At 42.7% G+C, this 25,812-nt stretch overlaps 2 protein-coding genes across 6 annotated transcripts in view; both read right to left on the reverse strand.

The window, feature by feature from the left end:
* Window positions 1-25,812, reverse strand: part of LOC147337049 (protein NLRC3-like) — a 646,813-nt gene that overhangs the window by 298,522 nt on the left and 322,479 nt on the right. For 2 of the 4 annotated variants that reach the window (XM_086287141.1, XM_086287148.1), the window contains exons 1-5: window positions 3,969-4,087; window positions 3,612-3,713; window positions 2,541-2,619; window positions 2,193-2,379; window positions 244-2,041 (exon numbers count right to left, since the gene is read on the reverse strand). The exons of 1 other annotated variant lie outside the window; for it this stretch is intronic. In XM_086287141.1, the coding sequence (XP_086143267.1) occupies window positions 244-2,041; window positions 2,193-2,379; window positions 2,541-2,619; window positions 3,612-3,713; window positions 3,969-4,087 (2,285 nt within the window). Of the gene's footprint in view, window positions 1-243; window positions 2,042-2,192; window positions 2,380-2,540; window positions 2,620-3,611; window positions 3,714-3,968; window positions 4,088-25,812 lie in introns of those variants that run through there. One more of the 4 variants, XM_086287138.1, reaches the window with a different exon arrangement.
* On the reverse strand, window positions 14,189-20,024 carry LOC147337051 (uncharacterized). 2 transcript variants are annotated; one of them, XM_086287211.1, is made up of 9 exons: window positions 19,639-20,024; window positions 19,193-19,339; window positions 18,779-18,960; window positions 18,399-18,535; window positions 18,184-18,277; window positions 17,587-17,919; window positions 17,216-17,399; window positions 17,011-17,135; window positions 14,189-16,812 (listed from the first exon to the last, which is right to left on the reverse strand). In XM_086287211.1, exons 1-9 carry the CDS (start codon window positions 19,721-19,723, stop codon window positions 16,486-16,488), a joined length of 1,614 nt encoding a protein of 537 aa, XP_086143337.1. In that variant the 5' UTR covers window positions 19,724-20,024; the 3' UTR covers window positions 14,189-16,485. The 2 variants fall into 2 exon arrangements, with proteins under 2 accessions (XP_086143337.1, XP_086143336.1); XM_086287210.1 differs by lacking the exons at window positions 19,193-19,339; window positions 19,639-20,024 and having other exon boundaries at window positions 17,225-17,399; window positions 18,779-19,068.

Genomic DNA, 25,812 nt, shown 5'->3' on the forward strand with positions numbered 1-25,812 from the left:
CGGTGGGTGATGGGCTCCACCAGGGCTGCCCTTTGTCACCGATTCTGTTCATAATTTTATGTTTAAAGGCTGTATCAAAAGTTCATTCAAGTTACAATATTGTGGTCAAAAGTTCTCCTTTTTTCTTTTATACTATACAACTACGCTGGCTCGTGGTTTTAGGACATGGATCTGTCATGGAAGAAATCTATGACCACTTTTAATCAACATTTTAAAAATAAACATGATCACAGATTTACTCACAGGGCTTTGTTGGAGGCTTTGACCACTGGCAGCAGCCTCAGAAGAGCCTCCTCTGAAGCAGAGTATTTCTTCAGGTCAAACACATCCAGATCTTCTTCTGATGACAGTAAGATGAAGACCAGAGCTGACCACTGAGCAGGAGACAGTTTACCTGTGGAGAGACTTCCTGATCTCAGGGACTGTTGGATCTCCTCCACTAGAGAACGATCATCCAGTTCATTCAGACAGTGGATCAGATTGATGCTTTTCTCTGCAGACAGATTCTCACTGAGCTTCTTCTTGATGTACTGGACTGTTTCCTGATTGGTCTGTGAGCTACTTCCTGTCTGTGTCAGCAGACCTCGTAGGAGAGTCTGATTGGTCTGCAGTGAAAGACCCAGGAGGAAGCGGAGGAACAAGTCCAGGTGTCCATTTGGACTCTGTAAGGCCTTGTTCACAGCACTCTGGTAGAAGTGTTTCTTTGCAGATTCTCCTGTTTCAGACTTCTTGGATGTTGTTTGTTGTTGTTCCAGCAGATTGAGTCCAGAGTTGATGAAGGTCCGATGGACATGAAGAGCAGCCAGAAACTCCTGAACACTCAGATGGATGAAGCAGAACACCTTGTCCTGGTACAGTCCTCTCTCCTCTTTAAAGATCTGTGTGAACACTCCTGAGTACACTGAGGCTGCTCTGATATCGATGCCACACTCTGTCAGGTCTGATTCATAGAAGATCAGGTTTCCTTTCTGCAGCTGATCAAAAGCCAGTTTTCCCAGAGACTCCATCATCTTCCTGCTCTCTGGACTCCAGTGTGGATCTGTCTCAGCTCCTCCATCATACTTGACCTTCTTCACTTTGGCCTGAACCACCAGGAAGTGGATGTACATCTCAGTCAGGGTCTTGGGCAGCTGTCCTCCCTCTCTGGTTTCCAGCACATCCTCCAGAACTGTAGCAGTGATCCAGCAGAAGACTGGGATGTGACACATGATGTGGAGGCTTCGTGATGTCTTGATGTGGGAGATGATCCTGCTGGCCTGCTCCTCATCTCTGAATCTCTTCCTGAAGTACTCCTCCTTCTGTGGGTCAGTGAACCCTCTGACCTCTGTCACCATGCCAACACAGTCAGGAGGGATCTGATTGGCTGCTGCAGGTCGTGTGGTTATCCAGAGGCGAGCAGAGGGAAGCAGTTTCCCCCTGATGAGGTTTATCAGCAGCACATCCACTGAGGTGGACTTTCTAGGGTCAGTTAGGATTGTAGTTTTGTGGAAGTCCAGAGGAAGTCGACACTCATCCAGACCATCAAAGATGAACACAACCTGGAAGTCTTCAAAGCTGCAGATTCCTGCTTCTTTGGTTTCAGTAAAGAAGTGATGAACAAGTCCCACCAAGCTGAACTTTTCCTCTTTCAGCACATTCAGCTCTCTGAAAGTGAATGGAAATATGAACTGGATGTCCTGGTTGGCTTTGTCTTCAGCCCAGTCCAGGCTGTATTTCTGTGTTAAGACTGTTTTCCCAATGCCAGCCACTCCCTTTGTCAGCACTGTTCTGATTGGTTCATCTCTTCCAGGTGAGGCTTTAAAGATGTCTTCTTGTCTGATGGTTGTTTCTGGTCTGTCTGGTTTCCTGGATGCTGTTTCAATCTGTCTGACCTCATGTTCATCATTGACCTCTGCAGTCCCTCCCTCTGTGATGTAGAGCTCTGTGTAGATCTGATTCAGGAGGGTTGGGTTTCCTGCTTTAGCGATGCCCTCAAACACACACTGGAACTTCTTCTTCAGCTTAGACTTAAGTTTACGATGACAAACTGCAGCTTGAAGTTCTGAATAATAATAATAAAAATGCAACTTTAACAATCATATTTTACAAAATGCTGATGACAATTTCTGACCCACTGAGAAATGACTGAACACACTGGTGTCACAAGTGTCTCATTTATCCAGCAGCTTAAATCTTTAGATAAATCCTCTTACTGCTCTGCAGACGGTCAGCCAGCTCCTCCTGCTTCATTCTCCTCAGGAAGTCCACTGTGATCTTCACAAACGCCTCTCTGCTGCTGCTCCTCTGACTCTCTAAGCATTCTGGGTAATCTGGACTCAGAACCTTCTGGATCTTCTTCAGCTCGTTCTTCACAAAAGTGATGATGTTGTCCTCCAGCAGCTGGAACAGAATATTTATGAATGAGCCAATCAGACTGAAATCATGGAGCCAAACATCAGATCCATGTTGGACACACTGACGATCCACTGGTCTACAAAGAGCAGCATGGAGATGACTGTGAACAGAACAGATGTAACAGTAGTTGTTGTACATGTACACACCATAAATATGGAGTCCAGCTGTGTTTGATGCTGCTGGGCAGACTGACCACTGGGAACCTCTGAGCTCTGCTGGTCCACTCTGTGGAGGAACCATGAAGGATTAGATCAACACAGGATAAAGATCCAGGAGTTTCTGCTCAAATAACTTCATCTGAATCAAGTCTGTCAAGTTTTAAACTCTCAGATTGTGAACATATCAGTAATTTTCAGTCTGTTTTCATGGACGTCCTTTCAGTGGTGATGTCAGGGATGATTTTGAAGAAGCTCATCAAACTGAACCATCAGCAGATCACTGCTCCAAAACCAGAACATGATCCGAGTCTCCCTCCACCACCAGAACACCAGCTTTACTAACGTGGTAGATCAGTGTAGTACAGATCAATAACTGATGAGTCATTTGATCAAAATCACTGAGTGCTTCACGTCTGACCCTCTGATGCTTCTGTAGACATTTTGCATATTTAATGAATGTCTGACAGTTTTACATTCATTCTATGAACACAGTGGAAATGTTGTGTTATAGTCTCCATGTTGTTTCCAGCATCATAAATTCTTAAGTTCAGAAAATTAGATTCTTTCTTCACAGCTGAAAAACAACAACATTTATTCTCTATTGAAATCTGCATCGTCCACTCCAAAGGTCACAATCTGAAGGTAACATCTGGTTTTGTTCCCTGTGGTTAACTCTGAGCATCAGTATGGTGGGATTTATCCACTACATCCACACCACTGTGGTTCAGTGTTGTCCTGATGGAGTAACAGCAGCCAGTATGATCCAGGCTTTAGCTGCTGGGTCTCTGTGTGACCTCTCAGACTGTTTAACAGATCAGACACAAAGAGAATCAGAGCAGCTCTGTTCTTTAAAGACAAACATGAACCCACTCAGGTCACACTTTCCCCACAGATATGAGCATCACTGTCCTCAAACAGCAAATGACCAAGTCGAACATTTGGATCTTTTCTCTTTCATTGTTTTCTTTTTAATGAATCTTTGTAACAATCTGAGGATGTTTCAGGTCATATTTATCCAGGAAACACAAACATGTAAAGGAGTCATCACAGCTCTCTGACCTCGTTGCTCCAGGTTCACCACTGAAGTCTGGGGGTGGAGTTTTGGACCCGTCACTCCTCACAGACGGACAGCTGGACCCTGCAGACTGTGACCTCTGACCTCTGCAGACACAAACATGATTGAAGCAGCTGTGATCACACAGACTGCAGATAATGCAGCTGTTTCCTGTCAGTAACATCCTCTTAGATTAGAGTTCAGCTTTTTACAGGAAAACTGGACAAAACTGATTTTTGTTACAAACTCATTTTCATTTCCTCTCAGCTCACAAACACAGTCAGACAATCAACCAGAGTCAACACTGATTATAATGTCAGTGCAGAATTATTTCTGTTACTCAGTGAGTTCAGCTCTCTGACCTCGTTGCTCCAGGTTCACCACTGAATTTTGGATTTTGACCTTTGGACCAGTCGCTCCTCACAGATGGACAGCTGGACCCTGCAGACTCTGCTCTGTCCTCCTCTTCCTCCATCATCATCTTCAGTCAGTCTGAGAGGTAAACCACAAACACTCAGTGAGTTCACATTAACAGGAGGAACTGAGTTACAGTCGCTGACCTCTGACCTGTCATGTGACCTAGAAACCAGGTCAATATGTCTGTAGGTTCAGTCATCCAGGTCATGTGATCTAAGGAGCTTGGAGAGAAAAGAGACGTCTTTAAGTTTCTGGAAGACGTTTCATCTGAGAAGCTTCTTCAGCTCTAAAACCAAACGGTGGAGAGTCCCAGATATTTAAACCTGAGAGGGAAAGAAAGCATGTCGCTGACCCACCACTGATGTTATTTCAAGGAGGAAACTGAGAGCCTTTGCACCAGGAGCACAAACATCAGCTCCAGCAATGATCCACTGATGTGTTTTTATTCCATGTATGAATGTTGTTATTGACAGAGATGACGTTTGTGTGTCAGTGATGCAGTGACTGTTGTTGTTACCTGTACAGGCTGGTTAGACTCTATGAAACAGATCATACAGATCTCTGCATGTTAGAAGAGACTATTAAAGGTCATGAATGAGACAAAGGCAGGGAGGCGTCCTTTACAGCTAAACAGCAGAGTGAGAGAACAGCCAGCACCTCTACATTTATCACATTATACAGCACATGTATGATACTGACAGGGATGAGAAGAATTTAGTGATTCTGATCCCATCATTGATATTACTTATTGATTCTCAGTAGCTCTGCTCTGACAGTCACCACCATCACTGAGCAGCATATCAAAGACATTTGTGCACATTAACTGCATGTTGTGGCTCAAATGTTTGTGCATGTTGGAGGCATTTCCTCTTTGTTGTGATCAGTGTTGGTCATTACTCAAAACAGTCATTATTACACATATTACACAGAACACTTTAATTAAAAGTAATGGAGTACGTTACTTCATTACTCCTCATAACATTACTTTGATGTTAAAATGAACAAATGAGCATGTAACAACATAAAGCTGAGGTACAGCCCCACACACCAACACAGATCCTGATGAGGTCACGTGATGTTTCTCTGAGTGTTTATGAACACAAATCAAAGATGAAACAGCACAAAGACACTTCAAAGTGATTCTACTGTAGAAACATGAACAGGTAGAAACCTGCAGCCTGACTGCTCATCACTTTGTTACCTGTTCAAGTTCAGCAGCAGCAGCTCACTTTATCACGGTGCTGGTCTGGGGTCAGTGTTTACTCAGCTTTAACCTCACTCTGGGTTCTTGGCTAGCCTAGCTTTAGCTTAGTGTTAGCATGCTGTGTGCTAGCTCAGCGTCAGAGCTCTGCAGGTGTCTCGTGTGTAAACATTAATCACAGTGACAGTAAAGGAGGTAAAGGGCTGTGACGTCATCACGTACGCTGCGTCCTCTGTGGGCTCTGAGTGAACTCAAAGTACAAACTACAAGTACACAAACACGAACGTAGCTCAGAGTGGCGGACACATTCGGCCTCGTTGGTCCAGCTGTGAGTCCGTTACCGTGAACTATGGAGCGGCAGATTTGTGCTGAACTAAGCTGCACACAGCTGATGTTAGCCAGGAAACATTACACACTGACTTTAATGGAGAGACCGGAAATACAAACACACACAGTTTGTTGTGTGAAGAAATCAAACACGAGCTGAACAAACAGTAAAGTTCCTAAAGACAAACTGTTAAAGGAGGAAACAAAGCAAACTTACAGTTTCTTCACACACCAACAACAAGCTCCACTCCACACCTGGACACTAAACACGGACACACAGGTGAGCTGCTTCCTGGAAGGAGGCGGGGCTCCACCTGAAACTCAGCACAGGTGGGAGGGGCTCAGCTCTGTGTGTGCTGATGTGTTAACTTTAAAAATATGCCGTCTGACTGCTCAGACTGAGTCAGAGTAAAGTTCACATGCTGACGTGTGGAGACATGAAACCTTGTTGTAGCTGCAGGTGTGAACACACTGATCCCAGATCAGCTCTGCTGTATTTGTAACATGAACATTTCTGCTGCAAAGCTTCAAATGTTCAGCATGTTTCTCTGTTTCCAGTCTATAGATCCAGTCACACTTTCTACCTTCACCTGTGCAGTAAAGACTGAGAGCAGAGCTGAAAGCAAGCGTCCAATCAGTGAGCAGCATCAACACCTGAGCTTCATTCAGACTCTGTTATTGAAGATGTTGTTGGTACAAAGTTCATCTGCTGCTCACATGAATCCATGAAAGATTTATTTCACTGAATGTTTCTTCAAAGCTCATTTCAACCTGTTGAAGTCATGAATGAAAGTGCAGACTGAGAGTGGATCACATGATGTTTGAGGTGTGTCATGTGACATGTTCAGTATTGTCACATATGTCTAGATTGTCCCTGATATCATAACTGCTCAAACACTGATGATTATATTTGAAGAATTATTCCTGATGGCAGCAAAGTTTGAATGGAGCTCTCTGTCTGTGCTGATTTGTCGCCCTCTGGAGGTCAAAGCACAAACTGCATGATGTCACTGTAACCACCACAGTGACAGGAAGTGTTTTTATGACTGAAACACTGAAATGATGCTAACGGCTGTCGTTAGGCTCACTGACAGCAGTGCTGATGTGTTCATGTCAAACACTGGCTCAGGTCAGACTCCTTCATCCTTCTCCAGCGTGAGGCCGCCCTCAGACCCACAGGAGCTCTGACCTTTGACCTCCTGACCCTAACCATTTTAGTCTTGTTGCATCTTTAAATGCAAATCCATCCAAACTGTAGCCGAGCAAAAGAAGCTGGAAGCTGTTCTATGAATGATGTTGTTGAAGGAGCTTGGAAAGAAAAGCGTCTGGACTTCTTTAAGTTGCTTGAAGAGGGACATGGACGTCTTAACGCCCACTCACATCCTGGGACATTTGATCACAGGAAATCACATGATAGCGTGGGGCTAGATCTCACAATGGGTTCACCCAAAACCTTGGCTGATTGAGACCCACACCCGTTCTCACACCGTGGCTCGTGTGATTAGGTAGAGGATCAACAGGGGCTCCATGTCCCTGAATTTAAACTGAATCTAAACACACCGTGCACAATGCCAAGTTAGATAATGGTTAAAAGAACAAGATAAGAATAAATAAAAAGATAAAATAAGGATAAAAAATAACTTAAAAAAATAAAATAAAAAGATAAATAACTGCAAATAAGTACAAATAAGTAACTGAAGACACGTGTGGTCTGCAGATGTCGATGTACATGGATGTACATGGAGTTTAATGTGCAAAATGAACTTAGTGTGCAAAGTGACCTGATGTGCAAACTGCAGTTTGAGGTCGGTCAGCTGTTCAGGAGTCTGATAGCAGTGGGGAAGATGGAGTTGTTGAGTCTGGATGTTCTACATTTCACACTTCTGAACCTTCGTCTCGAGGGCAGAGGTGTGTCTCTCCTCTGGACTCTGTGATGGTAGCTGCTCTGCAGAGAGGGCAGCGGGGTCCTGATGATCTTCTCCACAGTTGTTATCACTCTCTGCAGGCGTTTGCGGTTTGCAGTAGTGCTGCCGTACCATGCAGTGATGCAGCTGTCAGGCTGCTCTCCACAGTGCAGCTGTAGAACCTGCTGAGGATCTTGGCCAACATACCAAATTTCCTCAGCCTCCTCAGGAAATACAGCAGCTGCTGAGCCTTCTTGACCAGCTGTGTGAGTTTGAGTCCCTCACTGACTCAAACTCCTTCAGTGACACTTGCAGCCTTGCAGATTAGTTTGCTGATCCTGATGCATCTCTGGAGCTGATGCTGTCCCCCAGCAGACAACAACAACATAGATGCTCTCACTAGTCCACTTTACCCTCTAATCACATCTCTGACATCTGCAGGTTGCTCCATAGAGACTCTTGTGCAATGCCAGGTGTTTGTGTTTGTCTGTAGGTACACATTAGATATGACCATAGACGCACACACACAAGTGAACACAGCAGCACAGATGGTTTCCACCTGCTTCCCTCTTTCTTCACACGACTGTGAGGATGATGAAGAGGTTTCAGGACGAGGTGGTCAGCAAGCACAGGATAAAGCAGGGCCATGAAACTCTCTGGTGCAGCAGATGTTTAATCAGACTCAGCTTTAGGCTTCTTTTCCCACCTGGCAGCAAAGTAACAGCTTCACTAATGTGAACAGTCACAATGTTAAACGTTTCTATATCTTCATATATTTTTATCTGTTGATGCTGCAGAATAAAGTCTGTTAACAGAGTGCAGGATGTGTAGAGCAGGTCCAGCTCTCCCTTTACTGTGTCCACTTTCATCAGCCCCTGTGAAGTGACACAGAGTGCATGTGTGTCTGTCAGCTGTTGTTTGTTGTGAAGGATGGAACAAATGAACACACACTTTTAGAGAAATCTGAAAAAGCAACACGTGCTTGGGCTCCTTCTGTGCTCGTCTTCATTAATGCTGATCTTTCTTTCCTGTTTGTTCTTTGGCACAAGCTTCAGTCTTTTCTCCCAGGGCTCCTTCACACTTAGAAACACACCTACATTCATTTATACACAAACATCATGAAACAAAGGCTTTGTAAAAGAGGACATGAGATCCTCTCTGAACAGCACATTCATATCAAACACAGGACTGAACAGGATATACTGAGTCTGTGCTGTTTTCATTGTTACTTGCTGAGTATTTTTCCAGTGTTTGAAATGTGACTCAAGTCTGATTCTTCTACTGTGTGTGAACTCTAAGCAGCTGCATTAAACAGCTGCTTTTCAAACCAGGCTCAATCCTATGACTCTGTGAATGTAAACTTTTGTCACCTGCATGAATAACAATCCTTGATCTAGTCAGGACTGCAGTGCTCCTGTGATCCCAGCTTATAGATGGAGGCTAGCATGAGAGGCTCAGCAGCTAAAGCAGCACACCTGGGTCTCCCAGCCTATTAAAAGCAGCCCTTTGCTTCACCTGCTTCACTAAACATTATTATTATTATTTAAGCAGAGTGGTGTGATTCATGTAGGCATTGCTGTGTGACAGGAGGACTTTTCTTGAAACAGCTCGTGTGACGTGAGCTGACGTAAAAACAGTGATGTTAGCTTGATTCTCTTGGCTAAAACTATTTTAAAAAGAGGGTCAATCATGCAAATCTGCCAATAGAAGCCAAAGTTACAGCCCCTCAGAGTTTAAAGAGAAAAGGCCCGTTTCCAACACTCGGTTGTGCAAAGGGAAACAGGCCCACAGTGCCTGAGTGTGTGGGTAATTCTTCAAATAATATTCAAAAGCAAACATTTTTAAGCATGTAAATAAAATTCAATCATTTCTGCTCTTCAATACCTAAGAAATGAAAACTGGCAGATGGTCCCAAAATGTGAAACGCCTGGCTATCTGTGCATTTAGTGCTGCAAGTTTTCACTGTTTACCTTCAGAAGCATAAATCTCTGCACAGATAATGTTCATATGTGGATTCCTGGTTTTCTGCAGTTAATTGTGACCCAAAGCGTATTTTTAAAGTGGTTCCAGGCAATAAAGTCTAAAAATAAATACATCTACTTCCTTTTTCTGTGTTCCAGCCTCAGTGACTCTGACACAGTGCTGTAATATTTACACCTCTGATGAAAACAGAGTTTGTAGTTGCAGAGAAATACTCGACTCATTTTGGGCATTTACGAGCAGGAACCTCAGAAAGCCCCTCGCTGCTTCACTGGTTAAGAAGCAAAGCAAACATTAGTTCACAGTGATGTTAATTAAGGCCCAAAGTTTAGGAACGAACGTCAGCACTTCACTAATGAATGTAATGCTGATTCATGTGCTTGTTTTGTAATGTGCATGTTGTGCGTTGCTATTTCCCATATTCTTTGGCACTGATAGATGAAGAGTCTCAGGCAGGACCGAGGCTGTCAGCTGCTGACAGTGAGCAGGGAGAGAGCAGCAGAAGCTGGGCAAGAGCAGGGCACCTTCAGCCCCCTTCATCAGTCAGAAATCATTTGGGTGTCTGTGTGAAATGTCTGATTTTTAAAATCTTTTTGTGGACATATTTATTAAATGTTTAACAATTATATAGAAGAAAGACAATGTAAAGAACAAAACATGACAAAACAAAAATGAGTTGAAGTTATGAACTGTTTCTGAGAGACAAATAACACCAGGATCCTTTTTGTGTAGCTGACAGCTGGTAACTGTGCAGGGGCGGGTCTAGCAAAGTGTTGCCAGGGGGGCAGGTAGGGCATTAACAGGGAGAGGGGGGCACAAAGACATACTTTTCTTTCTTGTTCTCATTTAAAATGTCTCACTTTTAATAAATAATTATCTGAATCTTACAACAAACGTTTCCATCTGATGTAAAATGTATAGAAATCCATTATTGTACATAGTCATTTTTTTAGGGTCCCATCATAATTTCTTCAGAAGTAAGTACTGCATATGATGCCAGTGTTTCCCACATTTTCTAGATTCTGCACCAGTACTGTGTGTAAAATGCATCAAAAAGTCAGTTTGATTCTTTCTCACCTGTCTTTCTGTCTCCTTTCACTTTTTAAAGGTTGCCATGTTAGAAAACATATTTTGCCCTGCCGTGCTGTTTATTGATGTGGCAAATGAAAGGTTTATGAAAATATATCTAAATCTGTCATCAGTAATCAGCAATGATCATGTCTCACCTCTAGTCTCTGTCTTAATGTCAGGTTTCCACCGTGTGTTGTAGATGTTCAGGAGGTTAACTCGAGCAACAGTCTACTTCCTGTTTAGAATACCAGGACAGGGAGGATGGTGCAGGTTTAAGTTTATTAGACTGATGCATGTATACCAACAAGACAGCGTCCATCACTGTGACAACAGCGTTTGTTTTCATTCAAAGGCTTCATGGTTTTTCCTTTAATACCTGGGGGGCCGGTCTCCAGTCAAAATGCCCGGGACCATTTTTTGTCCCAGTCCAGCCCTGGTGTCAGATCTGCATGCAGTGTCAATGAGACGATCAACAACAGATCAGACAAAACACTCAGGCGGACACTCCTCTGTAGAAGGAAACATGGAGAGTGTGAGGTAATCAGTGCACAACATCACTTTGTATTTCAGGCTGTTTTTATATAGAACTTCAGCACCAATGTAAAAGTTCTGGTTTTAGGAAGATGAAGAACATTTTCAGGAAGGATGCCGTCTGCAAGCAGAGCTGCTTGAACCTCAGCGCTGAGGTCCAGACTACTTCCTGTGAAGCCACGTGATGTAAATCTGCTGCTGTAACTTCACAGTTTACTGAAGCTAAATGCAACGTTACCATATAATCTGTTTTCAACAAAGGTTTCACTCCGTCCGGTGTTGATGGAATGATTCAGGCCGTACTCGTCAGGCTTCCCGTCGACCACACGCATTTCAGTCACAAACCCCGTGACTGACAACAAGGGAAACAGCAGAAGAAAAGATGTGAAAAATACTGGATGATGATGATGGAGGATTAACCGCGGTGGCTAAACTGTTTCCTGTCTTTGTGGGCGTACTCACAGGGAAGTTTCCAGGCACGTCAGTCTTGGTGGCTAAAGTCTCCATTTTCCAACATGTATCGCTACAGGTGCAAAGACACAACATTAATCATCAGTGTAAATATTTTAATGCTGTCCAAACGGTGTTTGCTTTGTCTGTCCTCTCGCACTCACAGAGGAAACGAGGACGCCACCTTCAACCCATCTTCAGTTGGCTCAACCATGGCCGGACTTCCTGTTGGCTTTGTGACAGCAAACCACTTGAAATGAGAGCAAACTGCAGTCAAGCACCACTTACAGCAACCTGTGGACACGCAAATGGAAAGCACTGAGAATCATACAGAAGCACAAGAGCTGTTTATTGTAACACGTGTGTGTGTGTGTGTGTGTGTGTGTGTGTGTGTGTGTGTGTGTGTGTGTGTGTGTGTGTGTGTGTGTGTGTGTGTGCACATTAATAACACACTGATGTATGTTAGTTTGATTTATGCTATATCTGAGAAAACAACTGCAGAATTTTACATCAAAGTTTCCAAAGCTGATGTTTTGTTGTTCACTCTGTTTTATATTCATATAGTTTGTTGTTTTTAAATCAGTGGACAAAATAAATATTATCACACAAAATCCAGGGTGAAACATAACCAAATAACCTAAATGGTGAAGTCATTATAGAAGTACATGTTGCAAAGGTCAGCCTCCTGTATAGACTGCTAAACTGTCTGGGGGGGCCCTGCCTGTCCTCGTTGGATAAGCTCCACCCCTTTTCCATAAGACGGAGACATTTGTATGAAAATAGATGGGCAGTAAAATAAAAAATAAAAAATATTATGGATGACTCTGTAAATCAAAGTCCGCCTGAGGCAGAAGCAGAAACCACGCACCGGCGGCACCCTGCTCCCGGCCCTGGAGCAGGGTGCCGCCGGTGCGTCGAGCCGCCTGGGGGGCTCTTCAACTGGTGGGGGGGATGGTCACATCTTGCAGGAGCTTTCTTCTCTTCAGGAACTCTCTGCAGGAGGGGGAGATACAGGAGAGGTGGAGGAAGATCTCAGCCTGGGCGTTTACCGTCTCATGTAGTCTGGAAGATGTGTGGATGGTGGGGTGGGTGCAGTTTTCTCTGTGGTGGGGTTGGGTGGACTGTCCAGGGCTCTGTGGAGCCGGAGGGCGCTACTGCACTGGGCCCCGGTCTGATGGGCCTGGGCCCCCCTTCCCTGGCGGGTCGCGAAGGGTGGGAGTGCCTACTGGGGTCAGCGGGGGAGCTGGCCCCAGGGAGGGGTTACCTGCCCCTCCCTTCCTTCCCTCCCCATCTCCAGCTGCCTCCCTCTTCCCGCTCCTCCACAACCACCCACACATGCAGGGCCTTGGAGTAGGGGTATGTCACCAGGGTGCAGAGGAGGCTACCCCCCCCCCCCCCCCCCCCGTCCCCTTCTGGCTGCCTCTGCCTCAATTTTATCCCACAACTTAGACATTCACATTATTCACACTCTCATTACACATACATATAGGATCTTGGGGGTGGGCACAATCACGGAGTCCAAATTACCATCAGGGTGTACACCTCACCCCTGACGTCGTTGCCCACCTCTCAATTTTAAATACACTTAGTCATTGAGGGCTAGCAGGAGGGACCATGCACTTACCTGCTGCTCTCTGGCAGGTAGCTCCATGCCCTCCTGGGTTTTAATTGCACCTTAGAACACACATGCATCAACATTACAATGAGCGGGTGGAGGGAGGTTTGGAGTCTTCTCCCACCCCCACTCTCTGTGGCCTGCTGGAGCGGGAGGGCTAGTAGGAGGAGTTGGCCGTCCGACTGCGGTCTGGGGTGTGGGGCCTCCCTGCTGCTGCGGAGTCGGGGTGGTCTGCCTCTCCCCACCGCAGGGAAAAGGGTAACACCACCTGGGTCTGGGTGCAATTCCCCCCTCCAGGGGCAAGGGTACACAGCAAAATCTCCAGTGTTAATTCAACTCCTATAGTGTTAAAGTTAACACTTTTCCAGTGTTTATATAATTCTCACTGGTTTAGAGTTAAAGTAACACTTTGCAAAGTGTTATTATTTTAACTCCATTGTAGTGTTAAAAATATAACACCCATAGTGTTAAAATTTCACTCTGTATGGTGTGAAGTGTCTTCACTCAGAGTGTAACTACCTAACATTTATAGTGTTGTTTTAGGACACTGATAAGTGTTCACTTTTACACTGGCTTGGGTTAACTCTTTTCACTGAGGGTGTTACTACACAACAACTATGGTGTTATTTATGACACTTTTAAGTGTTTATTTTCACACTGGATTGTGTTGACTGTTTTCACTTAGAGTGTTATTCTGTAACTTTTACAGTGTTATTTTGGCACTTTAAAGTGACATATATGAGCTTTTAAATACTAGTCTGTATTAATTGTCTGAATACAAAAATGCATTAAAGTGCAATTACTGTATGACTACTGTGTTACATTCAGTGAAAGTCCTTGTTAAGTCCCTTTACACGATAAAAGGAGAAAACATAAAATTGGTCACATAAGAATTTTAATAAATATTAAATTCCAAGCACCATACAGCATACGTTCACAACAAAAATAATGGCACAATGTACAGACCATCATCATCACCATAAGCACTTTGCAAATCAAAGGGCTTGTATATTTCAATACAGTCTGCTTTAACAACATATTTTTCATCCGTTTCAAACACTTTATAAGCATGGCAATGTTCACTGAAATTTTCAACCACAAGCTTCTGAACTATGAAGTAGGTGTGACTATTGACCAAAACTATTGTTTTTATTCTGCAAAACACCGGCATCTCATGTTCAGAACCACAACAAATGACCAATCCTGTTCTGTACTCAGTCCCATTAATGTTAACCCAATTAGCAGAGAAAGCCTCTTCTGCAACAGCAGGCAAGCCTAGGGAGATCATTTCACTATTTTCCTCACTATCAACATCAAATGATTTCAAGGGCCCATACTCAACATGGCTTAAAGGACATGTCTCCCACTTGTATGCTATGGATGTTTGATGTTTTTTGGCAAGTGACACTGTGATGTTCTTAAAGTTCTTAAGGGTGTCTTTGAACACCCTATGTTTAGCCTCACCTCTCATGCTCCATACATGCAATAATGGCCCAATTTTTCTGATGCAAGTTGGGTAGTGCAACATAAAGTGGTGTTTGGGAATCATGTTCCTACCTGGATACAACAATTTGAACAAGTCATGATGTTCCATTGTTAAATGTTTTAGAAGCACAGTCATGCCATGTGTAACAGATGGAGAGAATATGATGTTAATTATTTGCAACAATAGCAATAGCATAGTCCAGTTCTGATTTCCTTCTGGCACAATATCACCAAAAATTAAAGGAATGTTTCTTATCAGACAAAGAGTCTGAATGGAGTTAAGACCTATACTATTACCACTACTGTCTAAGTTCACCCTTGTTGGACGATTTTTGCTCTCCAAGTAGCCATAGTCAAAAGCATAGATCCGTGACAAAAGAGCAGGTTTCGGCAGAAAATTGTCTGACAGATATTCCAACAGTAACTTTATCTCATATTGTGCTACCCCTTCGAGAATATCATGCATAATGTCCAAGGAAAAGTTCTGGCAAACATGAAAGAATTGAAGAGTGTTCAGTGTAGAATTCTTTCTTAAGCCAAACACATGTAGCTTTTGAGGATCAGATTGCAACTCACTGCAGTGCATTTCAAAAAGTTCTTTCCCTCGTAAGATGATCTTTGGATCATCCTCAGTATACACACTCTGTGCATCCTGTTTTGCAATTAAACACAAACGACAAAAGTAACGTCCACTGAAAGACTCAACAAAACCCAAAATTGAGTGCATCCCCAAGTTGTCCCCAGTTATCTGACATATAGTGCCATGGACCTTTTCAGATGAGAAGGGTAAATCAATGCCATGGCTCTCCAAAAACTTTATGTCATCAATCAGAGGCTGTAAAATAGGATCAAAGCCGTATTTTTTCACATCTTCTGCATGAAACAATGCAACCAAATGAATGTTCATCAATGCAGAATTTAACTTTGGAGGCAGATTTCTGAGGACAAAATAGATTGCACCAACTTTGTGAACACCACGTTTGGAACCAAGTGGATTAGCAGTCTCAAAGTCATCATAATAAAGCTGAATTTGCAAAGAAGTCTGTGGTTTTGAAAACAATGGATGAGACTTATAGTAACTCCCATCACAAAAGTCTTCATATCTGTCTTCTTTTGATACACATGGTTTAGCAAGCAGCTCGCAAATATAAGAATTGCGACATATAAATTTGATTGTTTCCAAAATTGGAATGTACACAAAAGTGTCTTTTACTGGTACCTGGTCATAAGTGCCTGATTTTTTATTTAACCTTGTATCATAGCGTATTCCTAAAGTCTTTTCCACTGGATCCACAATTCCCCATTTTTCACGGAAATATGACTTTCTTTTAGCTTCAGTGTCGAACTTCTCAACTGGATTGTCAAAAGTCTCAAGACATTTTTCCACTGGAGATCTAACAGGATTTTCTGTTGGCACAACGTTCAGTACTTTATGTTTAAACTCACAGTGCAGTCCATCTGCAAAATCTTCCAAATCACAAACAAGTGATGACACAAAACTATTTGCCAAACCACTACCATTGAGTTTACCAATAATTTTAGTGCAAATTGCTTCAGAATTTTTTTTAATTCTTTGACCTGACCCATTGTTTTCAGAACACCCAACCTCTAGGCTCTGAGTAACACTTGTTCCTGCAACTGCTATGTCTGTATCTTGTAATCTGTCAAAATCAGCTTGAAATGACTCTGAGGGTTCTGCATCACCACTTTGACAACAATCTTCATCATGAACACTATTTAAATGTTTTTTTAAACCAGAATATGTAGTGAACTGACGGCTGCAACCATCTTGTGAACAAGCCAACTTAAATTTGGTGCTTGGATAAAAACTGTGACCTAGTCGCAAATGACTTATCAAAGCCTGACTGGTGCTATGCAGAGTTTGACAGATAAAACATTTAAACATGGTTCTCATTCAACATTTTGGCACGCAACTCACGAACACGTGGTGACTCATCTGTTGAGGTGGCATCAATGTTGAATATGGTGGTCTGCACAAAACTGTAGAGATGAACCAGTGACTCGTCGTAAGATAAGTTGAACACGTAGTGGGATTTGAAAAGTTCATCAAAAGCACTGAGTGAGCTGGTGGCTTGGCAGGGGATGAGCTGTTTGTCCACTGCGATGTAGAAGGTGTCAATGCTGTTCTGGGTTCGACCAACAGCGAGGATGTATGGTTGTTTACCATCTCTTGCTTGCAAGTGTTCATCAATGCTGCAGCATGACTAAAAACAAATGAGATATTGACATATAGGCCTAGCTTATACTTGCTGAGTATGAACCATTCATTCAGTTTGACATTATGTGCCTTGCTAACTTATTACAAAATACTAAGACACATACTTCATGGAGAGGAAAACTAAAAAGTGCAAAAACTGAAAAAGTGTTTTGTAGGATTTTAAAAAGTGAGACAACATATTTACCTTGTGAAAGTGCACCATTTTGTGTGCTGCATCAGTTGGACTTATTTTGGTTCTCCTCTTTCGTCCAGCTGTGGGTGGCAAAAGTTGAAGGAGTAGCAGCAGAGAGGCCATGTCACTGTCCCAGTCTGTGTATGGTTGAATTTATAAAACAATTTCAAAATGACAGGTAAAAATAAATATTATTAAAATCAAACAAGCATGGTGCGACGCCTACCATTTACATCACTCTCTGTTGGTTTCTCAGCAGCTTTTATCAAACGACACAGGTCAGTTGACTGAGTCAGCTGTTTGGCTTCTTTAATAACCTTTGGCTTGAATGACATGTCCCACTTCTCAAGCAACTTGGTGGCTGTTTCAGCACCAAACAGCAGCAGGAAGTCTTGATTGACCTGTTCATCATACACACAGGACATAAAGACAGTGCTCAACATTGTTTACATTGCAATGTGATTTTGACCAATATGGGATATAGCCTGACTGGGATGACCAATGATCACATCTTTTACTGTTGCCATCCACATCAGCAAAACAAAAAAAAAGGATTAACAGTTGAAAATATCAAGTGATTTGACTTACTAGTCCTTTGACATCCAAAAAGCGTGGAAATGTTTTGAAGACATCTGCAGTTCTTTGTGGATCATGCACCAGATCCTGGCGATGTTGGAACGTCATTTTCATCTTCTGAAATACACTTGCTTCATCAGGAGAGTGAACAAGAAATGAGATGGCCTCCTTGCAGGCATCTCCATCAAGTTGCTGAGGCAATGTGGTTGCTAATCTTCTGCGCTTAGGCCCTTGTTCTTGATGCACTGGGACTTCCTTCACTGGCCGTTTGGTTGTAGACCTGGACATGGTTTTGAGGCGCCACGCTATATATCCAGTGCCTTTCACTCCGTCGTAGAAATGCTCCTGTCACATTTAAACATAGATGAAAAATAAACATCAAATGCGATCTTACAGACTTTGCAGATTCAGCAAAAAGAAACCCAAGGACTATTATCATGTAACAGGTGCAATACATGTTAAACAACATCCACAATTTCAATACAGTTTTATGACAATAGTTATTACGAAAGAGGAATTAAGATTTTTCTTTTAAATCATTTAGCTGATGTAATTATTCCATGATGAAAACTAAATAATGTGCTGTTTTACAATCACTGCATGACTTACATAGCCGTTTGGAGAAAATGGATCCTTCAATGAGGGAAAGAGTGTAATTATTCCAAGGGCATATTTCTCCTTTTGCTTACGGGAGGGAATTCTGCTATAGAGGAAATACAATTGACAATGTTAAATCAGAAGTATGTGTCTTTACTGCAGTATACATTACAAGAATATTCCATATGGCCCATCTTTACTTTTTTATTAGGTACTATTACTCTTACCCATGTCTCTCAGTCATATCACTTGCCAATATGTTAACAAGCTGCCGCCGGGTGCGGTGGCTCAGTGAATTTTCGGCATTGTATTCTTCAAGAATTTCCTCTCCACCAGGTTTCCTAGTCAAGGCATTTTTAACCATCTGCTCATATAAAAGGGAAAATAATAACAATAAAAACTTGTTTGTCAGTAAAGGTGAAAGTTTAGAGGAATGTCAACAAACCTGTGAAAGACATATCTAGCAAGAAGCACTAACTTCTACTAACATTTTTTCATACAGGGCAAGTTGGGAACCACCATGTTTTGAATTTCAATTTGTATAACAATCTACAGTATAAATGGTGTCAACTCAAAAATACAAAAGACATTTTCTGTTCTCAATTACCTCTTTTGCAGCCTCTGACACAGAAACATTTGGTGCAGAACTGTCTTTGCTGGATCTACTGCGGCCTGCAGGAATGCCCTTTTCCCTGAGGTCACTGTCACTTGATGAAAGTGATATAGTGTCCGTGAGGGAAGATAATGTATCCGAGGAGGATGGTGTGGAATGAGCTAAAGGACAAAAATCTTTGGGAGAGATGATTTGGTTAACTTTCTTTAGGCTACTCCACAATGCCATTAATAACACAATTTCAATGTTCATGTTCAGACAACATTCTATACAAATATGACCCAGCCCTGTCCACTGTCATGTATATTGCATGAAGACAGGTCAATGTCATCTGCATCAAGAGCAAAAGAACTTGGCTCTACATTGAGTGGGCTATACTCTGAAAATTTAAGTTATGATAACATTTACCTTCATCTGAAATCTTTTCACGTATTGTCAGGCATAGGTCTGGTTGGGCCTCCAGTAACTCCAGAAAAATGTCTTCTTCGACAGCTGTGTCAGTTTCATCGAAAATATCAAGGTCAGCAGCATCCGGAAGTCCAAACTTGGTTTTGGCTTTACAAAAAGATAAGCATAATGTCACCTAAAACGCCTGAAAAACTTTTTTAAAAACTAATTTTGACTTTTTTATTTAGCTAATATTTATTAACAGCTGTTTTACCTGTCTTTAAAATGGTTAAATTAGACAAGTCTGCAGCAACAATATAGGCCTAGGCCTACTGCTCTGTACTGTTTTTAATGTCACACATTAAAATAAAATGTGTTAACATTTAATTCGTTTTTTAAATAGATGAGATGCAAACATGATGAACTGATACATGTGCAACAAATTTTGTTCTGCCAGGTTATCTTACCTTCACTGATGAATTCTAGATAAGTGAATCCTGCGTGCAATTTAATGTACTTCTTTACATTGAGGTATTTCACTTTCAGCAACATGTCTTACAACAGCACCTGGTGGAGAGAAGGGGGCACAGAATATTTTTTACCATATATTTAAACCATAGCTTAAGTGGCAACAAATCCGGACAACTTTAAGAAAATATTAGGCTATACATTGTGTGATGATCTGTGAAGGGGTGACAGACCACTTCAACCTCAGGAACATAATTTGGCTTCCCCCTGCGCACTAAAATAGCTGAACTTGGGTACACAGAAATAGCATCCAATGAATTATCCACCCATCCACATGTTTATAAGACGACAACGGCGATCTTCTCGTCTGCACGCAGGCTAGATACTTAGTTCTGCTATGTTGCGAGTAAATCGCTGTAGCCTACTTGGGGAAAAGCATCTCTGTTTAAACCATGTCAGGATGATAATCCACATAAAATTTCCTGTTGAACGCACACCTGCCTTCATCACGCTTTCACTTATGACAACAAATATCCCTTATACTGTAAATTAATGAGTGCAAGTCTTACATTTATATCGGGAGTTTCTGACACATGCACAGCCGTCTGGCTAGTTGCTACTTTGTGGTGGTTGTTTTGTGACACGACATGCTAGGATTATCAGTGGAGGCGACGTCAACGACCCTCAGTCGTTATACCGCTTTGTCTTAAACACTGGATGGTAGCCTATTTCACTAAAACTGTAGAAAAGGGGAAAATGTTCCCTTAGATTAGGCCTACTACAACATAGGGCTGCTCGATTATGGCAAAAATGATAATCACGATTATTTTCACTGAAATTGAGATCTCGATTATTTGACGATATTTATTTAACAATAACAATGTATTGAATAATGACTTTAAAGATTGTCAAAAAATAATATAAAATAGTGTGCAAATACTGATAACAGTGCAAATGTTTGCAATATAAAAAATAAATGAAAAATGTAAACATCTATGTTTAGTGAACGTTGCAGTGTTGCTCTGTGGTGCAGCTACAACACTGTAGCAAAGTTTACACACTATGTCTACTTGATCCACGTCTGACTCCGCGAACCCATAATGTTTCCACACCACTGAAGTTTTTTTTACCTCTCTTTTCAACCAACGGCAGTCACTCTCCTCTCCAAATAACTTCTGCTTAGCTTTCCGAGCTTCCCTCGGGTCCTCTTAATTGTTGTGACACGTGTTCGAAATGCAGAGAGGTGCGCTCGATTTGCCACACGGAGCAGCGCGAGAGTAAAGCACGAGGGAGGGGCTAATAATCGGCTCAGTCATTTTTAATGATCGTTGAAAGCCCAGATCGTAATCGTGATTAAAATTCGATTAATTGAGCAGCCCTACTACAACATGTATGATATATCCTAACCGTTAGCAAGCAACCCATGCACAAACGCAGCGCGCCTTGCTTGGTCACTAACATCTAACAGAATTCCATAACCCCCTGCCACTTCAAAGATTTGTAGGCTAGGCTACTGCTAAACTCGCTGGTAGCACGTGTAATTAGCCTATCTTGACGCTTTCCAAAACTTGACTTGAACGTCTCCATGTGATTGTTTAGTTCACTTTTAAATAGGATATTTCTGAGGCGAATGTTCGCTTCCCTTAAAAGCAGTGGGCTAAACGCATTTGTCTTAGCTGCCAGCTAGGCTACCACAAATTCAAATTTTAACATTACATTTAACATATCCAGAGGATAGCTAACTCCTCCCTCGTTTCATTTAATAAGCATTGAACACTGGAAAGCATTTCTCTTATGACATTAGAACTAACTAGAATTGAGAATTATATTAAGCACGCATTTATTTTCGCTGCAATATTAACTTGTTATAGAGGATAGTTTAGCTACCTAAGCTAACGAATCCCATCTCTTACCGCAGATGAATACACTCCACATTAGGAAAATATTGCATGCTTCTGATAAATAATGTTATAGGCTAGTTAGTTACAATATTTAATAATGATAAAATAACATAGGTCTTGTTGTATAGTTCTTACCTGAACAACCTCCTCGATCTTGACAGCAAACCTCTGGCGGACTCCTCATGCCCATGAGCGCGAAAAACCCGGATGTGGAAATCAACTCCAAATGAGTGTTATAGTATTGACTCTTTGAAATAACTCCGGCTACAGAGCTTTTTCAGCACCGTTAGTGTTACTGTAACTCTCAAACCAACACTTTTCAACTCGAAATTTTTAACACCAGTAATTTTAACTCACATCAACACTTCGGATTTTGCTGTGTACCTAGACCCGGTTTGTAGAGTACGCTTGGGGAGTGTGATTGTGTGTACAGCGTCTCTTTATGTCTGTCTCCACGTTGGTTGAGTGTGGAGTGAGTGCGTATGAGAGCATGAGGGGGGGAATGGATGTTTGTGTCTGTGTGTGCCTGTATGTCTGTGTCTATATGTCAGGTTGGGTGTCAGGCGCCACCTCTCTGGGGACACCTCAGGCCCTCCAAGGTTTGGAGGCCTATCTCCACCCACCACCACTTCCCCTGCCGGTGGCGGACTCCCTCAGGTGTCGGTGTGTTGGTGGTTCTTTGTGTCTGGGGGTGGGCGTCCGGGTACACACCGGCTCACTCCTTGGCGGCCGCTTGTCGGGGCCTGGGGCCTGGGGCTCGCTCGGGCCCCTTTGGAGGTGGGGTGCCCCCGGCCTCTCGGCCTGGGGCTCGGTCACTCAGGTACAGCTGGGGGCCGGCGGAGCTCACGGGCGCGTCACTGCAACTCCCCCTGACTTCTGCTCCGCGGCTGCTGGGCGAGCCCTCATCTGGGACTCTCCTCAGCTCTTACTGGAACAGTGGCGCGGCTGCCCCTCTGTTGGTCTTCCATGGTCTCTTGTGTTCTGGGGGCCTCTGGATGTCTGGAGTTTTGATCTCCTCCATACCCGCTTCACACCCTGGAGGACGGGGCTGTGGCCCCCCCACACTCCCTAGCAGATCATTACATGGAGAAACCTTTGGAATGCAAGCATGCTGATCCACACAGGTATGCACACATGGGTATTCACAGACGCGGACTAAAGCTTTCTTGGCTGCTGCCTCAAAGCACACTGTGCGCTGTCTATCTTGCGTGCTGCACAATATCGTTTATTATTTAGTAAATATTGATATCTATGACTAGCTAGTTTATTGTGATGGTGCTTTGTTTTCTCTATTATTATGTTGCTCTTTGTTGTTTGCTGTCTCCTCTGTTTGTTTTTTTTGTTTGTTTGTTTTTTTTTCTCCATACAGGTGACCCAGGAGTTCTTTTTTTTTTTCTCTCTCTTCCCCCCCCTTCTCACCGTCTCTTCTCCCCTGTGGTTTTCTTTCTTTCTCTCCCCCTCTTTCTCTCATTCATTCCCCCTGTCCTATTTATTTAAAAAAAAAAAAAAAAAAAAAAAATGACAAAGGATGAACTGAAGCTCTGCCATCACGTAATGTCGCATACTGCTGTTTCTGATGTCATTTAGAAAAAAAAGAAAAAAAAAAAAGAAGCAGAAACCATGAGGAGCACAGCACCACTCCCAGAAGGGCACGAAGTGAAGCCATAGCTGCTGAAGAGTGAAGACGTGATGATGGAGGAGATCACAGATGAAGATCTGCTGCCTGCTGACTCTTTATATAGAAGAGTGAGACTATCTCCCCACCAACAGCTGCACTTATACAAACCCCAGGTGCTGGGATGGCTTTGAACATGTGACATTTTCTGCAAACACATGGACAGTTTCATAACCACAAAGATTATTCCTGCAGCGGCAGAATCGTATCCACTGTGTGAGAGGTGAACGTCAGACAGTTCTTAGAAAATGTAGTTTCTCTTTAAGCTTTTAACGTCTCTTTTACCCCATTTGTCTAAAACTACTTGACAGCCCTTCATGTCAGAGGTTTATTACCTGTGCAGGATGGAGCACATGGTCTCAGTCAGGCTGGACACGATCACTCCTACAGGAAGTAAATGTGATTTTATTTCACCTGTGAAATGATGAAAAACAGCAGAATAGCTCACGCTAACAAACGGGTGTTGAAATGTTTCATTTTCTGCTGTTTCACAGGTCAAAAAGGGCGTCGAAGCAAACTGAAGCTGAGCTGCTGCTGCTGTTGTAGTGCAGCATCTGCTGTGTGCTTCATCAGAGAACCTTCTGTACACAGCAGACAGAGGCTGCTGCCACTGAAGTCCATCTGCTAGAGAGCTTTAAACACTGGTTATTGAAGTGGCTTTGATGATACTGATACACAGTCTTTGCTGCTGTCACAGGACAGGGATCCACCAGGGAGTAGTTGTCAGGATAAAGAGCCTTCGCTTCTCTAAATATAAACTGGATACTTGTAGGAAACTTTGGGAAGCAGCATTTTTCCTCATATCGTCTAAACTGAAGTTAGCTCAGGTGCTTCTTCCATACTTGCTCTGCAGAAAGCCAAAGAGTTTGGAGCTCTGCAAACATTTGCAGCACAGCTGGATGTTTGTAACTTTGGTCACCTCTGTATCATCCCTCAGATTCTTTCTGCACAGCTTTGAAACCACGACAGCACGAGTGATGCTGAGGAGACGTCCAGTTTAAACAGACCTTTATTCCTGGAACACAAACACATGAAGTGATGCTGCTAAAGAAGAACATTTAATCGCACTAATGAATCAAGCATCTGTTTGTCTGTCAGTCTGTCAACAGTTCCTCTGATCGACTTCAGACTTGGTGGGTATTTTGTTTTTGCAGCGGTCAAAGTCGATCAGCGTGTTGCTTTGTCTGCTGTAAATCTGCCTGTACAAAGGGAAACATGCATGTTTTAGATGCAAACTCACAACATGGCTGCATTTTTGTGATTATGTGTATTTTATATTGATTTATTCTATTATGTTTTGTATATGAATCTTTACAAGTGTGTCGATACAAAGGCTTGATTAAAACAAAGGTCTCAGCTGTGCTGTTAGGGATGCTCTCATATTTGTTTCAAATGTAATAAATCAAAGGATTTCAGGCTTTTCATCCTTTTTATTTGTTTGGTTCTAACAGCAGCTGGATAAAAACATGCAGGTGATGAATATAATTGTGTGATATTATGAGCATTGTGAATAAAGAAAGAGCAGAGATAGTAAAAAGGAAACAGGTGATGGACGTGAGATTTTCAGAACAAAAGCTCCTCAGTGAGACGATCACCTGGACACAAGGTCAGGCAGCTGGGACTCATCTAGAGAGCAAAATGGAAAAGTGATCTGTGCAGAACATCACTGTTGATTGCAGTTATTTACATCAGACTTCTTCTCTGAGATAAGAGCACCATTTGTGGGAAAGATGACAGTATTTCCAGGCTGGATGCTGTTTGCAGGGAGAACTGAATGAAAGTCTCCTGCACCTCAGCGCTGAGGTCCACACCTGTGAACACAGATGAGGTCAATCTGCTGCAGCACGTAGAGCTTTACTGATCAGCAGGTTCAAAGGATTCAGCAGAGCGTAGAGTCAGAGCTAAATGCCACATCACCATAGAGTTTGTTAACAACAGCTTTCTTTGCCCTTTGTCTCGATGGACTGAATCAGGGATACTCGTCATACTTCACCTCAACCACGTCACTGAGAGACCCCAGCCTGACACAGCAGCAGAGATGATGAAAGCAGAAACAGCAAACAGATGCTTCAGTTGTGTTTCTCTCTGTGTGTGCGCTCACGCCCACTTGTGTGTGTGAACTTTCCACGTACCTCAGCTTGTTTCTCCAACATGAGCCATCAGGGCTGAAAAACATCACTAACACATGAATTCTTTCTCTTTTTGTTATCACCTGTGATCATGTGTCTCATGTTTCTGTCATTCACCAGTTCTTGTAGAGTTACGTGTAACTAGACTTCTGTGGGACGTAAATGATTGTTTTGTATGCAGATCTGTACAAAGGATGGAAACACTTGATTACAAAGGAGATCTCAGCTGTGTTGTTGTGGATGGACTTCAACGTATTTGTTAAAAAAGAGAATAAAGCAAAGTGTTTTAGCTGTTTGGGAGTTTTTGTTTGATTCCATTCAGTTTTATTTCTATGGAGTCAAATAATAACAAAGGCTCTAGAACAGCCCTGAGTTTGTCCAGGTGACACTCCTCTGAAGAACAAAGACAAAGAGGAAGAAGGGGATTCGTTTTCAAGTCTTGTTTCTTTCAAAATAAAAGCTGAAATG

Source organism: Aulonocara sp. 'chitande type north' Nkhata Bay, linkage group LG3 (genome assembly GCF_057382095.1).
Source record: "Aulonocara sp. 'chitande type north' Nkhata Bay isolate Kocher_YH1m ecotype deep benthic linkage group LG3, A_spYH_male_GT1.1, whole genome shotgun sequence".
Lineage (NCBI taxonomy): Eukaryota > Metazoa > Chordata > Actinopteri > Cichliformes > Cichlidae > Aulonocara > Aulonocara sp. 'chitande type north' Nkhata Bay.

Bases quoted from the DNA above. Each gene is read 5' to 3' on its own strand.
- LOC147337051 (XM_086287211.1), bottom strand. From the start codon at position 19,723: ATGTTGCTGAAAGTGAAATACCTCAATGTAAAGAAGTACATTAAATTG. The intron at 18,961-19,192 runs GTAAATGTTATC...TCTCTCCCAAAG, and splicing joins TGAAAAGATTTCAGATGAAG to ATTTTTGTCCTTTAGCTCAT. The intron at 18,278-18,398 runs GTAAGAGTAATA...TTTCCTCTATAG, and splicing joins GATATGACTGAGAGACATGG to CAGAATTCCCTCCCGTAAGC.